The following is a 15,547-nucleotide window of genomic DNA, read 5'->3' as shown; positions in this document are numbered from 1 at the left end:
AACTGTCCTAATTTTTTTCTTCCTATGCTTATTCCTATTCCTAATTTTTCCAACACCGACAGAACTTTTTTGTCGGCTATCTTTGGTGACCAAAGACATAAGTATAAGTTTCTGAACTGTGACAGTGGCACTACGTTTACACTTACATAATTTAGCAGACACCCTTATCCAGAGCTTACATTTTATCTCTTTTTTATACAACTGAGCAATCAAGGGTTAAGGGCCTTGCTCACGTGTGTTTGCCCCACCTGATCCTTATCCCCTTCCGCCTTAGGTTTCTTTAATTATCTCCCCATTTAAACCAGTTGTTTGTGTGTATTGATAGCCGAGTCCTTGTAGTTGTGTGTTGTTGTTCACGTATCCTGTTTTGTTTTGTATTGTTGTTGCTTAGTTTGCTTTCTAGTGTTTTCCTGTGTATGATAAAAATTGAAAGTTTAATTCCAAAAAAAGAAGCTTGACGTTATGAATGGTGCTTTCATTCATGCTGCGCTTTGTGACATGGTTTACACTTCTCCCGTTTTATTTTATTAATACTGCTTTTTTTTTCTTTTTTTTTTTACAACTCCGTCTGCGCTTCTGTGAACCAAATCTGTCTAAGCTCAAGCGGGTACCTCAGTGAGCGTACGTCTGACGTTCACATGTCCCAGGTGATCAGATCTTAGTCGTTTTCATGCTCTTGGTGTGTCTGATGCTCTGAAGAGCCTCGTTCCTCACAGTCACTATGAATGGTGAGCTTCAGACATGAACAGATGGTCCGAGTGAGGTTTAGCAGCGCGCTGTCAAACATGACACAACATCAGATGCATAAAAGGGGAGGAAAAAGGCCAGCTTGTCCCTGGGTAGTGAAAGTAGAACATATTTTTACGAAAATAGAACCGAATCCCTTGTTAACGGATCAGCATCTGATTTATAAAACTTTCTGAATTGCATATGTAATGCGATGTGGTATACAGCACGTTTGAAGTGTCTCCTATTGCCTCATATTTTTTAGGATGTTATGATTTTTTTTATTGTGTACTATCAGATGATTGAAATCAGGAACTGAAATGCAGATAGGATTTAGACCCTTTGATTATTATCTTACAAATACACACACTGTACATCTGATATTTTGTAATCTTGTTGTTTAGCAGAAGAGCAAATATGCTAATGACATTAGTGGGAGTTCAAATATGTTTCCTTGTTGCCGTAGCGATCGGGTGGCGTGACCTCCTGCTCTCTCTTCCCGAGCTCGTCCTTGCTCAGTGCCAACAAGCCCTGCGTCCGGCTTGTCCTCACCATGGCAACCACCGCGCTCGTCCTCGTCATGGCCGTCTTCAACATGGTGAGTTTCGTGACTGCCGGAGGGCTTAGCCGAGGTCTCTGATTTCACATGGTGAGATTTGAGTGCGCCGGGGTCCATGATATTCCATCTATTTGCACTTACCCCACCATTGTGCATGTTGAGTAGCAGTGAGTCAGCTGCTCAGAAAAACCCTGGAGGAATACTAATGCCTTAGAGCTGCTAGTGATCAGCCGTCAAGCACAGTTCTGCTGCCGCTTCTGTTCGGTTCACATAAAAGACGCTGCAAGAGCAGAAGCTTATGCAGGTCGGAATAACAATAATAACCCAGCAGAGTCATTAAAATGTTCAGGTTATACTTCTGCATCATTATCACACCATCTTAAGTCCTTATTTACTACACTATACTGTGCAGGGCTTCTCTTAAATTAATACCATACATTATTGCTAAATCAATTTAACGGGTCTTGTTCTAAGTACAGAATTATTTTATGAACATGTTATAAATGTACATTCATTAAAAAGTCCTCCAGCATGGGCATGTTAATTATAATTAACTATAAGAATAATAAGAATAAGAATTCAATAATCGATATCATTTCAAAACTCACTAACCACAAGGCTACACTACACTGAACCCTGGAGTTCCCCAGACTCCGCCGTGAGAAGCTCTGCTCATCCTGCTAGACTGTTTTAGAGCCGAGTAGAGAGTATTTACTAATGAATCCCACGGTGCATTGCAATAAGTAGCATCATCATGAATAGCCTTAATAACTCTCTGTGCTATTCACAGACTCTGTGTGTAGTATTAAGGCCATACCTGACAATATCAGGATGTGGTTTCAGTCACGAGTCCAATGAGCAGAGCCACAGACCCTTTCTCATAGCGTTCAATCACACATCTGTTACTTTACCACTAAAAACTTTTCACTCTGTTGACGTTTTAGTTGAAATAAAGTGCAGAGAAAACCAGAAAGCTAATCAGAGTGCAGTGGTCAGGATTCTGAAGCTTGTGGCCAGAAAGGTGCACAAAAGATGTCAGATCCTCTGGGAGGCATGGAGCAGGGTGGATAGATACTATGTACTGTGTAGTGAAAAGAAAAGAAAAAAATGTATAAAAGAAAGTTAAATATATATAATTTATATAAAATAATTTTAAGTATAAAATTAGTTAAGTAAAAAAAAGTTAATGAATTAGTAGTAATAATAATTATAATTATAATTATAATTATAATTAAATAATGAAACAAAGACAGATATAAAGACAGCACTAATAACTTTTATTTTTGCTTCTCATTTTTCATAAATCATCATCCAGACAGGACAGTTCAATGAAACAAAGGCGCCTTATAAAAAAATCCAACAAATTCTGTAATAAAGTCCGACCTTCTTATATAATATATGGATATTTCTGAGTGAAGAATCAGTCACTTCTTATTTTTGTCTGTGTCTGTGTGTGTGTGTGTGTGTGTGTGTGTGTGTGTGTGTGTGTGTGTGTGTGTGTGTGTGTGTGTGTGTGTGTGTGTGTGTGTGTGTGTGTGTGTGTGTGTGTGTGTGTGTGTACCTGTCTTTTTGCTAGTGATATTGTTCAGGTTCCATTATTTCTAACAGATAAATATTTTGAGCAGAATTAGAACTGGAAATGTTTTGTAGATAAAGAGCTTAAAAAAGTGACATATTCTTCACTTTTTGGTGCCCAGTTCTTTCTAGAGGATGAGAAGGTGACACCAGTGGCTGCACCTATGAACATCTCCAATGAGACCGTCTACGGTGTTTATGGCCAAACTACTCAGTCCTCAGACAAGTTCTACTTACCCGTGAGTTATTCATTCCTCATTAATAAACCAATATAACAATCAGATAAGAGCAGATAAGATACAGCCACTTAAAACCTCTTTTCTTAGCTAACAAATGGTTGTCTGGACAAATCCAGGAATGTGTGTGTGTGTGTGTGTGTGTGTGTGTGTGTGTATATATATATATATATATATATATATATATATATATATATATATATATATATATATATATATATATATATATATATATGAAAAATGCATAAGCATCTAAAAAGTCCACTATTAGAGTTCTTCTAAAACGTAGCTTTTGAATCTCACCAGTATTCAGTGGAACTGCATCTGGAATAATGTGTTTAGTTGTAAAGAACAGGACCTTTTTGTCCCTGAGGCTATGAACACCATCACTAGTTTGGTGGTGGTGGTGGTGGTGGTGGTGGTGGTGGTGGTGGTGGTGTTTGTGGGATTTGCCTCAAGTCTAAATGAAAACTACAGGATTTGGGGGAATAAATTATGTTCGTTTTTTTAACCCTTTTTACCAGTCAATACACTTTTTTTTTGCAGGCCGAATGGACATGTGGGAATTTTTATATGAGCTAAACAGATCAGACGAATGATTTTCTGTCTGTGAGTCTGATCTATAAAGAGTCAGGACTCTGTTGTCTTGTGTGAGATGTGTGTTTTTCCCTCTGTTGATAACCTTACACAGAATTTTAGTGGATGAAGAGAAACACCTTCACATTTGAGATGATTAGGATAAAGAAATCAGGGAGCAGAACTTGGTTTGATATCAACATTAACTTTGAAGTTTTGTGTGGAAAAAAAAGTTTTTGTAACTTTTATATATATATACAGTATATAGCCCTAGTAATCTAGAGAAAAATTCAATTCAATTCGACTCGGTTTTATTTGTTTAGCGCTTTTAGCAATGGATATTGTCTCAAATCAGCTTTAAAGAACATAAGAAAAATAATACAAAAAGTTTAATATACAAAGTTTAATATACAACAAAAATTTAAGATTAATATTAGACTTTTATTTAAATGTGTTTGTATTTATCCCTAACGAATAATCCTGAGGTGACTGAGGTAACTGTGGTGAGCAAAAACTCCCTTAGATGGAAGAGGAAGAAACCTTAAGAGGAACCAGACGCAAAAGTGAATCTCATCCTCATTTGGGTGACACTGGAGGGTGTGGTTATAAATATACAATCCAGCAATTAGAAAACAGAAATATTTATGAAACACTAAAAAGTCCTGAGTGTTTACTTTCATATGAGCTTCATATTAAGCACCACTGTGAAGTGAGACATGATAAAGGCATTCAGTACTGAACATGGACACAACAGCAGGAGGAAACTCCATTGTTTTTGGTCTCTGAGAAAAAAGTAAAAAGCTCCTTTTTAAAAATACATTTTTATCAAGAAACGAATTTACACCTGGTTATTTTACTTTACTGTGTGCTTTTGTCTTGGAAATATATTTTATTTTTATTTGACATTTTATTATATATTAAGCCTTATCAGTTCAAATCCAGATGTCCTCTACACAGAGGTGTAGGACGTATAGACATGTCGCCCATTGGATTTGTTTGGGTGCAAAAGGATGTGAATCAACAACAAATCACAGTGAAGTGAAAGACACAGACAGCAAATCCTTGAAAAGATAGCGTATAGGCCGGAGAGCCGAACAAACAGCGATGCTTCAAATTAGAGAGTGGTTTTTGGCACAGTAGTACTACAAAGAGAAGGTCCGCGGCACTGCCTTTAGGATTGATCTCAGAATATTCTTCGATTGATTTTAAAGCTTTCAGCTCCAGTCCTCGAACATACTTGTACCTTCAGACGAGCGTGTTTTATGACAGAAGAAAAATGAGCCGTGTTGCACCTTTAGCGACTTTAGGCTTTAGATCAAATATCGAAAGATGAATATGAAAGATGAGCGCATTTCCTCTGGACATTCTGTTCACAGGTCTTTTTTGTTTGTTTGTTGGTTTGTTTGTTTGTTTGTTTTTTACATAAATGTTTCTACTTATGTCTTTGCTTCATTTATAAAAGATTAAAAATGATTTCTTTATATAGTATATATGTCATTTATTGCTGAAAAATTTTAAGCAACGATTAACTCTTCAAAATCACCCCCCCTTGGCTTAGTGGTTAGCACGTTTGCCTCACACATCCAGGGTCAGGGTTCGATTCCCGCCTCCGCCTTGTGTGTGTGTATTTTGCATGTTCTCCCCGTACCTCGGGGGTTTCCTCCGGGTACTTCAGTTTCCTCCCCCGGTCCAAAGACAAGCATGGTAGGTTGATTGGCATCTCTGGAAAATTGTCCGTAGTGTGTGAGTGTGTGAGTGAATGAGAGAGTGTGTGTGTCCTGTGATGGGTTGGCACTCCATCCACGGTGTATCCTGCCTCGATGCCCGATGACGCCTGAGATAGGCACAGGCTCCCCGTGACCCGAGAAGTTCGGATAAGCGGTAGGAAATGAGTGAGTGAGTGAAATCACCGCCTTTTTTTGGAGAAATGGACTGTATACATCAGTGTATTATTCTCTGCGTCACATCGAAGTCATGCTTCACAGATGGTTTAATGGGTTTTGATGAACATTGAGCTCATGCTGAATGATGGAGCTCCTCGTGTAAAGAAAAGATTCAGCAGAACAAAGCGCACTGATGTGTTTTTACATTTTAAAAACAATTGTCAGGTGTTGAATAATGAGGATACATCCGTTTGTTCCTTCGTATTTGTTCTCAGTTCATTGAAATAATAAATAAATAAATAAATAAATAAATAAATAAATATGTCTGTTTGGCCCTGAGTTATACTGCATTGTCGTCATTAAGCCAGTTTTAGATTAAAGAATGTATGAACGTAATAATGAATGTGATTATTTAGTCTGAAGGTGAGGGGGATGACAGAAGAATGACTTTTCAAGCTGCTTTGAAAACGACGTTACTCAATAAGACAAAACATTTGCAGAAGACCTGCTTTCTATACAAGCTGTGGAGATACATTTCTCAGCTATTATCGACGTGTCATCACGCCAGACAGTCTTTCAACTATATGGCGCGATTTTTGTTGACGAATCGGTTCTTGAACTACATTATCCGTCAGCCCCTGCACGCTTCCTTGTGACATACAGTACATCCTGTTCACCTTGACCTGTCTTCCGGTTTCACCTTGATATAAGCTCTGGTGCTTCAGCGTGTTTTTGTCATGCTTCTGCTGATGTGTTTTGTTTGTTTCTTTGCCATCCATATATTTCATTTTGAATTCTTTAAATATCTTTCATTCTAAAAGGTGAATTCTCTTCTGAGAGTCTGCTTTCCTCACACACTGAATGTCACGCTTTGTCAACTTGTTCTCCTACAGCTCAGCAATCCTAATCCGCTTATCCGAACTTCTCGGGTCACGGGGAGCCTGTGCCTAAGGTGTCATCGAGCATCAAAGCAGGATACACCCTGTACCATGCATGTCTTTGGACCGGGGGAGGAAACCGAAGTACCCGGAGGAAACCCCCGAGGCTCGGGGAGAACATGCAAACTCCACACACAAGGCGGAGGCGGGAATCAAACCCCCAACCCTGGAAGTGTGAGGCAAACGTGCTAACCACTAAGCCATCGTGTCCCCCTGTTATGAGATACAGATTTTTAAAAATGTTCACAGTTCTCCATTTTTGCTAGAATATATATATATATATATATTTTTACAAATGCTGAAGCTTTACTTGTGCAGAAGAGAGACATATTTTAGTTCAAGGAAGTTTATCATGTGAAGGGTTTTCACACATGCATTATATATGAAGTGGATAGAGTTTAGGATGAAAAACTCTCGAGTGTTTCTTTAACCGTGTTAGCCTGTACTTTATCGTCTACCATGACAACACCCGACTAGATCAAACCGCCTCAGACTCTGTGTTCTAGAAGCTGTCTGTCTGAGTAGCTTATTATTCAGATCAGGTTTCAACAAAGTATTCAGGACTGCACTTTGTCCTTTTTTTTTTCAGAAATTAAACTTGATTAGTCGCCTTTTTCTCTTTCAGTACTTCATCTACAGCTGCATCCTGGGACTCGTTTCCTGTTCTGTGTTCCTGAGGATCAATTACGAGCTGAAGATGGTGATCATGTTGGCTGCTGTGGTGGCCTACAACATCATCATACTCCAGACCCATGCTGCAGTGCTGGATGAGTACAGCATGGCCCTCTATAAGACCCAGCCTTTAGACAGGTAACACACACACACACAGGAGCACAGAAGTGAGACAGAAAATTGGCAGGCAGTTTAACAAGGTAGCAAAATAAAAAAACCCTGCACCTTCAATAAGTCTCAGGATTATGAGTGACAGATGTTGAGATAGCAGGCTTACTGTATATTGCCTTGAATTGATCTGTTTTCAGATGACTGACAGCAGAGCTGTTTGGTTCTGCACAGGTAATTTAAACTGCTTTTCTTTAAGCCAGACCACTTGTGAAAATCTTTTACTCAGTTCGATTTCCTTCTGTCAGTTTGTCTTCATTTGTTTCTGCTTCACTCTTATTTTTTTACTGTTCAGACCTCTGGTGTCTGATGAGCGATGCAGGCAAACGTCTGTCCTCCGAAACGCCGAGTACAATATAAATACAGTCAGAATAAAAACTGAAAAAAGTTGCAAACGCAGCAGTAAACAATCCACAAACTTTCCCCAGACCCTCCAATTGATTACATAGTTTTAAACTAACCAAAACGTCAAACAAAGCTTTCCACTTTTTTTTGCTAGATTAGCAGGAGGTCATAGTATTTTTAAGGGATCACTAAGTTTAAACTACAAGAAAGCTTTTTTACTGCTGGAACTTTGTTTTGCAGTCCCAAATGAGAGCAAAATATGTTATTGAGCAACAAGAACCGAAAGTGGGTTTGGAGTAAAAAAGACTTATGACCGTACAGAAAAGATCCTGATCCCTGCTGTTAAACAGGACGAAGCATCTGTGATCCTTTCAGGAGATTTGACCTCTAAAAACCTCGGGAACCTTGATAGGATACTTGGCACCACGGTTTTAATGTACAGTAATAAGGGATTTTAAAGAAAATCTGGCAACATCTACCAAGAAGCTGCAACTGGTTCATGGTTGAAACTTGCGTTTTAATTTACACAAGAAAAACCACAGAATCAAGCTCCTGACATAATGAGTAATCCCCGCTACCTAAACTAAACCCCCCTTAAAATGCAAGTGGGATGAACTGAACAGATCTCAATGGTCTTAATTCTCAATCCAATCTAATCATGCATTACAAGAGAAGACTGATAATATTGGCGAAAGAAGCTACATAAAGTACTACAATTGTGATATGCCTATGTGGTTTTGTTTGTGGTGGGAGTCTGTTATTTGTTCTTGGATAACAATGACTTTTAACGTGAGATATGAAAGAATTAGATTTTAGACGATATATTCATACAAGCATTGCCAAGAGTGCCAATACTTATGGAACTGACTGATAAGTTTGATGACTTTTTTGGGGGGTTTTTGTTTTACTTTTACATGAATTAACAGTCACTTGTTCCTTTTCCTGGAAGTACTTTGTTCCAGTAGGTCCACTGAGGAGAAGATGTCATCGAGTGCATTCTCTCTTACTGTACCTCTCTTTCATCCTGCTTTTCTCCTACACTCTCTTTACAGATGACTCCGAGACGGCATCCGGTAAAAAAAAGACCTATGTAGATTTGTGTCTCTGATATTGCTCTGCTGACCGAGGCACTTATAAACCCACATCCATCAAACCCACCCGAGGCGCTGTTGAAACGATCTATCCCTTTAGTCGACCCGCTTTTTTTTTTTTTCTCACTGCTATTTTTTTCTTCTTGTTTTTGTAGACCCGGTGTTCTGAAAGACTTGAAGACAATGGGTTCTGTGTCGCTTTTCATCTTCTTTGTCACGCTGCTTGTGCTAGCGAGGCAGGTGAGTCGCCGTTTTTAACACAACATACTAATGAAGTACAACATACTCGTTCTATAGAGCACGACCCTTTAACTAAACGTCCCTTGTTAGTTTTGGAGTGTTGGCTTTATTATTTATTTATTTATTTATTTATTTATTTTTATTTTTACAAATTCAGGATAGCCGTGTGTGTCTTATCGGTATGTTAATTATAATACAGAAGCATAGCAGATGCAGTCAGTCTTCTGAGTCTAGTCACGCTAGTCGTCATTTTATTCTATTATTGCACAAAGCCAAACAATATAAGGGGCACATAATGTCACGACATTAAGAGAGGAGTGCAAATATTTAAAAAAGGGCAGGAACAGACTTCTGGTGAAAACTAGCAGAACTCAACCACCAATTACAGCAGTGACCTTTAAAGTCTAGGTCTGATGTCGTTTGTTCACAACGATGCCCTGATATACCAGAGAAAGGTCACCAATGTACTGTATAGAATTAATGGGTGTGTATTGAGTTGTCTCTATTTTTCTTGTAACAGAATGAATATTACTGTAGGTTAGACTTCCTGTGGAGGAACAAGTTCAAGCGGGAGTGTGAGGAAATCGAAACCATGGAGAACCTGAACCGCGTGCTGCTAGAGAATGTTCTTCCGGCCCACGTTGCCGAGCATTTTCTGGGTCGAAACTGGAAAAATGAGGTAAATAAAATCATTACAGATGAAAAAAAAAAACACACACTTACTAAATAACATCATTCATTTGTTCAAGCTGAGAACCTGAGAAGTGGGAAAAGATGCACCTGCTGTATATGATACCTAAAGCAGAATATGAGCACAATGTAATTATATCAATAATACAGAAAAACATTGCTGTTCATCATCAGTGTAGGGACATCGACTCAGCACCCTGATTACGTATCACTCAAGTAAATGCATTTGGCATGATCGCTAATTCATAAAATCATTGCCATCATGCCTCATCCCTCCTCTCCGCATTTGCTAATGGTATCTTATCTCTCTTTTTTTTTTTCAGGATCTCTACCACCAGTCATATGATCTGGTGTGTGTCATGTTCGCCTCCATCCCAGACTTTAAGGAATTCTACACAGAGTCGGACGTGAACAAGGAGGGACTGGAGTGTCTCAGGCTCCTCAACGAGATTATAGCAGATTTTGATGAGGTACAGGATGCTGTTGACACACTCACTGTAAATCTCACTGCTGTCGCTTTCGGTTTCAATTACGCTCTGAAACTGCGCATGAGGAATGAACGCGGTAGGGTCGAGCTGCCGTCAGTGCTCTCTCAAACCACAAGCTGGTATTTATATGAATTTTTGTGGAAATCTTTTACTTAAATTTATATTGGGGTAACATCAGCATGAACTAAATTCTTATAAACAGCTATTAATAAAGATAACTCGGTCAAAAGCCAAACTCTTTAGCACTCTTATTAGTCACCAGCAGCACATATTTATGCTTACCAGTTAACGTTGGCAGAGTTTTATACGTTTATTTTTTGTACAGATTTTACGGCTTTACCCTGCAAGCGTCAACTCATTTAAGTTCATTTGAGGATCTGAGAGCGAGCAGTTAATAAGTTCCATAAAGATTTAGCTTTCTTTAATTGTGGCTTTTATAATGATTAAACTATAATAAAACATGACATTTTGACTGACAGTGCATATGCACTGTGCACTTTTTCATAATTATTTTCCCTTTTGTTAATGTCATGGAATTATGTCCCCTTTCTCTCACACAGCTTTCCGCCAATTATGATGCAGTTATGTATTTGCAATCTATTATACATACAGTATGTCGTATTTACTGTTACTAATCATTATGAATGTTTTTGAAAAGCCTTACGCATGTCTCTATAATGTCCCTTCAAATCTCTCTTAATGCCAGTTACTGTCCAAACCCAAGTTCAGTGGAGTGGAGAAGATAAAAACCATCGGTAGCACTTACATGGCTGCGACTGGACTAAACATTCCTCCTGGACAGGATTATGCACATGTGAGTTTTTATTACTGGATGCTTTTAAAAACCATTTCTTTTATCCTCTATTTTTTGTGCGTTTGTTGCCGCTGTCCTTGGTGCTGAACATTCTGATTAGAAGCGTAGAAGCCTTTATTTGTCATATATACATTAAAGCACAGTGAAATTCTTTCTTTGCATATTCGAACTTTGAAAGTTGGGTCAGAGCGCAGGGTCAGCCAAGACACAGCACACCTGGAGCAGAGAGGGTTAAGGGCCTTGCTCGAGGGCCCAACAGTGGCAGCTTGGCAGTGCTGGGGCTTCAAACCTGATCCTCTGCTCAACAAACCAGAGTCTTAAACCCTAGAGCCACCGCATGGGAAACATGACAATTTAATTTATTTCTTGGCATGATCATATCGAGATTCATATTGCCAAAGCCTTCTAAATACCGGACAGGAAAATCCTGCTCAAACATTTTTTAACTTCGATCTGAATTTGAATCTCGTTCTGTTTTTTTAAGGACCATGACCGGCAGTACATGCACATTGGCACGATGGTTGAGTTTGCCTTCGCGCTGGTGGGGAAACTTGATGTTATTAATAAACATTCCTTCAATGACTTCAGGATGCGTGTGGGTAAGGAAGAGAAATGTCCAAGCAGGTTCACAGATGGGTTATACAATTGATCTGTTGAATTTTGCAACCTGAAGGAGTGAAATCATTTTCTATAACAGCACAGCTCTAATAGTTACAGCTGTAACACGCTCCTCCTCTTACTAATATGTTATTGCTTCTCTAGTTACAGCTCGTTGTACCACAAACACGACACATAATCAAAGGCTAATAATAAACCGAATTTTAAAAATGTGTTTTTATAAACCTTTATGTCATGAAGCTTTTAGTTAGAAATAGGTCTATTGCCATATGTCTGGAGTCTCCAGTGTCAGTGTTTAATTCATTTAACAAGAAGACTAACTATTTTTCTATAATAGCAGTCGGTCTCATGTTTTATTCTGTTCTAACTTGCACTTGCCAAAACGGAAAGAAGTTACAAGTTACATTCAATATTCACTGCTTGTTGAACATCCCATTCCAGATTTATTCTATCTATCAATGAATCTATCTGTCAATGTTCCACTCTTCTGGAAAGGATAATCCACTAGATGATGCATTGTGGCTGTGGAGATTTGTGATCATTTGGCTAGAAGAGCATTAGTTGGATCAGAAGCTGATGTTGTAAGAGTGAGGAGGTCTGAGGTTCAGTCTGTGTTTCACCCAATAGGTGTAGGACACTCGAGTTTTTCCACTCCAACCTTAACACAACATGTCTTCATGGAGCTTAGGGACTTTGTGCACAGAGGCATTGTCATGCTAGAAGAGTCTGAGCCTTTTAGATCCAGTGAAGGGAAATTGTAAAGCTACAGCATACAGAGACAATTCTGTGCTTTCAACTTGGATAAAGAACCACACATGGCTGTGATGGTCATGAGATTTCTTCACCATATACTGTAGCTTCATTACTGACCATTTCACTGTAAATGATGTCTGTTCGGCTGTCATACATCTGGGTTCATGCCCTCTCAGGATGCAGGATGGGTAATCAGATAGCACTGTAGTCCACTGGCACAAAGCATCATCAAAGCTCAGCACAGAGCTATAAGACCTTAAAACCCTTTTGTTCTGTTCCAGTCGAAAATAACCCATTTAAAGTGTTTACTGGGAGTAGAGCAGGGTGCCGACCAATAACCAACAGAAAAAAATCATGCGCAGATTATATTCACATCACAGAAACGAACTACTTGTATATAAACTGAATAAAAATATCTGGAGTCCGAAAGCAAAAAGGTGATTCTAAATTTAGTCACATTCCCTGGGTCTTTTATTACACTCCCACCTGCACACAGCAGCAGTGGAAGGTTGTTTTTTTTTTTCAGATCTATTTATTGAAATACTGTTAAATTAAGCAGAAAAAAAACCAAAGCTCTGACACTGGAAACTTCCAAAATAAAAGAATCTTCCAAAATAAACCGAAATCACCACAGAAATCCAAAGTGATTATATGCTTTTTTTGTTATACAACACCTTTTGTTAATCCACTTGTTATTATACTCTTATGTAGAACTTCCAGCATACAAGTCCCTGTGAACTGTTACTATAGGAACAATAATGTATTCGAACAAGCTCAATAAGTCAAATCTATTTTTAATGTTACAGCTGGAACTATTGTCTAAGCTGTGCCGTTATATATAAAATGACACTTTCTGCTTCAGATATTTCATCTTACTATGTTATAAGATCATGTTATAAGAACTGTATTTTGAAACGATTATAGAATTGTATTACTATATTACATCCATTATAAGTACTGAACAGAACACGAAAATTAACAAGTCATGTGTTTAATTCTCGTCAGGAATAAACCACGGCCCCGTAATTGCAGGGGTAATCGGGGCACAAAAACCGCAGTATGATATCTGGGGTAACACGGTGAATGTGGCCAGCAGGATGGAAAGCACGGGGGTTCTGGGAAAAATCCAGGTACATTTTGTTCTGCTTAGAATAAGCCATATTGTCATGTTTCTTTCTCTCAAGCTCAATACTGAGAATGAATCAAATCTAAATACTAATCACTTCACAAAATATATGAAAGTCTAATGATGTCTAAAATAAAAAAAAGCATAATTTCTAGTTACATTTAAACCATTCGATTATTATGTTCTTGTTAAATTCCAGGTGACGGAAGAAACGAGTCGGATCCTGCAGACACTGGGCTACATGTGCTCGTGTCGAGGGATCATCAACGTGAAGGGGAAAGGTGACCTGAAAACTTTCTTTGTACATACTGAGATGAGCAGATCCTTATCACAGGGAACTGTAATGCCTTGACCGTCTCATCTCGCTCTTTCTTTTTGTTCCACTCTCTCTGTTTCCCTCTCTCTCTCTCACACACACACAAAACATACACACAAAAGGGACATTTGTACAGCAAACCTCATCTCAACTAGTAATAACCACAGTACACAGATCTTTGTTTCTCACCACGGATTGTATGGTGTGTGTGTGTGTGTGTGTGTGTGTGTGTGTGTGTGTGTGTGTGTGTGTGTGTGTGTGTGTGTGTGTGTGTGTCGTTGTTGCCATTTTCTTACCCATTAAAGAGTTTCTATACAAACATCTCTGTGTCCATTTATACATGTGAGCTTTTGCAAATAAAAAAGCTTGACAATCATGAGCACGATAACTGATGAGCAATATTTGTATTTATATCAGCTGCAGTAATCATCACAATAAAAACATTCAGCTCTGCTATTAAGATGTGCTCTTTGTTTTTGTTCTTTTTTCTCAAATCGGAAAGACCGAGCCATAGCCTTCCTCCACTGATTTGCTAATGCCGTTTTTTCTGTAAAACTCTGAGCGTATGTGAGCAACACGAGCAAACTGGCGATTCAGATTGTCCAGTGGCAGCGGCGGTCGTCGGCCATATTCGGATGAGGAGAGCACGGGTACAGGTCTGGAGCATTCCTAAGAAAGAGAGAAGGTCATATATATATATATATATATATATATATATATATATATATATATATATATATATATATATATATATATATTAGAAATAAAAAGTTGTACAGAAATGTGTTCAAAATGCTACACAAAAAGAAATCGTTAAATTTGCACGGGTTTGACGTGGTGTAATGTTTTTGTCCCATCTCTAAGAGAGGTGTGAGTTCCTTAATAAGAGAAAGGAAGTTTTTTTTTCCTCAGTTTTAAGCAGATGTTAATTCTTTTGGCTGGCAAATGAGTACCACGACAGAACTTTTGCTGAAAGGAGCTGTTGGACAGATGGGAAAAAAACAAAGAAAGTCCAAAATTAGCATCTAATCTTACAAACATTGATCAATTTGGCCTAAAGAACAAGCAAGAAAATCAGGATCCAGATGTGCAAAGCCAACAGAGACCAGTCCCGGTTCTACCGAGTGTAGATCAAAGGTGGTGAATATTTATGCAAAAAAAAAAAATAGTCTGCTTTTTAGTGTAATTAGTAATATGCTGTTCAAGTGTTGGATATATTGTGAATATGAAATGGTAACGTTAAGTCCATCTCGGTTCTAGGTCATAACTAAAAATACTGAAAAGCTCAAGGGGGTGAATATTTATGGTCAATATGTATGAGAGTAGGACAGAGTAGTGTTAAGACAAGGGTTTCGATTCATCATGCTCACGGATAAAATGATGTCCATCAAGAAAATAGAAGGCTCTCATGACACGATTGTTCATAGAAGCCTTCAAAAATGTTTAGAAAATCTAAAGTGCCTTGAACAAAATAGGTAAATGCTATACAATAGGTTGAAAAATGTGTCCTTTAAAAAGGACATTTTTACTGTGGGACAAGGACAAGCTGATTCAATTGAGAAAAGAAAGAAGCAGCTACAGCGAGGATGATCTACAATACACTTCTGGGAAGAATGAGGGACATGTCCTGTTGGAATGGAGTTATTACTCATCCACTGGACATATTACACCAGCTGTGATGTGAGTTTATATCGAGCATCTCAAGCAGCTATACGAGCCAGTTAGGCAGACAC

At 38.4% G+C, this 15,547-nt stretch overlaps 2 protein-coding genes across 5 annotated transcripts in view; one reads left to right on the top strand and one right to left on the bottom strand.

Annotated features, from left to right (window-relative positions):
* Positions 1 to 15,547, top strand: part of adcy2b (adenylate cyclase 2b (brain)) — a 56,313-nt gene that overhangs the window by 39,217 nt on the left and 1,549 nt on the right. For 2 of the 4 annotated variants that reach the window (XM_047816621.1, XM_027133866.2), the window contains 10 exons: positions 1,193 to 1,324; positions 2,983 to 3,099; positions 7,119 to 7,303; positions 8,925 to 9,009; positions 9,530 to 9,688; positions 10,023 to 10,169; positions 10,894 to 11,001; positions 11,486 to 11,600; positions 13,378 to 13,502; positions 13,698 to 14,274. In XM_047816621.1, coding sequence (XP_047672577.1) covers positions 1,193 to 1,324; positions 2,983 to 3,099; positions 7,119 to 7,303; positions 8,925 to 9,009; positions 9,530 to 9,688; positions 10,023 to 10,169; positions 10,894 to 11,001; positions 11,486 to 11,600; positions 13,378 to 13,502; positions 13,698 to 13,850 — 1,326 coding nt within the window. In that variant the 3' untranslated portion in view covers positions 13,851 to 14,274. Of the gene's footprint in view, positions 1 to 1,192; positions 1,325 to 2,982; positions 3,100 to 7,118; positions 7,304 to 8,924; positions 9,010 to 9,529; positions 9,689 to 10,022; positions 10,170 to 10,893; positions 11,002 to 11,485; positions 11,601 to 13,377; positions 13,503 to 13,697; positions 14,275 to 15,547 lie in introns of those variants that run through there. The other 2 variants (XR_007143584.1, XM_047816622.1) reach the window with 2 other exon arrangements.
* c7h5orf49 (chromosome 7 C5orf49 homolog) overlaps positions 14,204 to 15,547 on the bottom strand; it is a 5,601-nt gene continuing 4,257 nt past the window's right edge. The window contains exon 3 of the mRNA XM_027133868.2: positions 14,204 to 14,483. Coding sequence (XP_026989669.1) covers positions 14,304 to 14,483 — 180 coding nt within the window. The 3' untranslated portion in view covers positions 14,204 to 14,303. The remainder of the gene's footprint in view (positions 14,484 to 15,547) is intronic.

The sequence above is a fragment of the Tachysurus fulvidraco genome, chromosome 7, assembly GCF_022655615.1.
Source record: "Tachysurus fulvidraco isolate hzauxx_2018 chromosome 7, HZAU_PFXX_2.0, whole genome shotgun sequence".
Classification (NCBI taxonomy): domain Eukaryota; kingdom Metazoa; phylum Chordata; class Actinopteri; order Siluriformes; family Bagridae; genus Tachysurus; species Tachysurus fulvidraco.
This window is presented reverse-complemented; position numbering and strand designations above follow the sequence as displayed.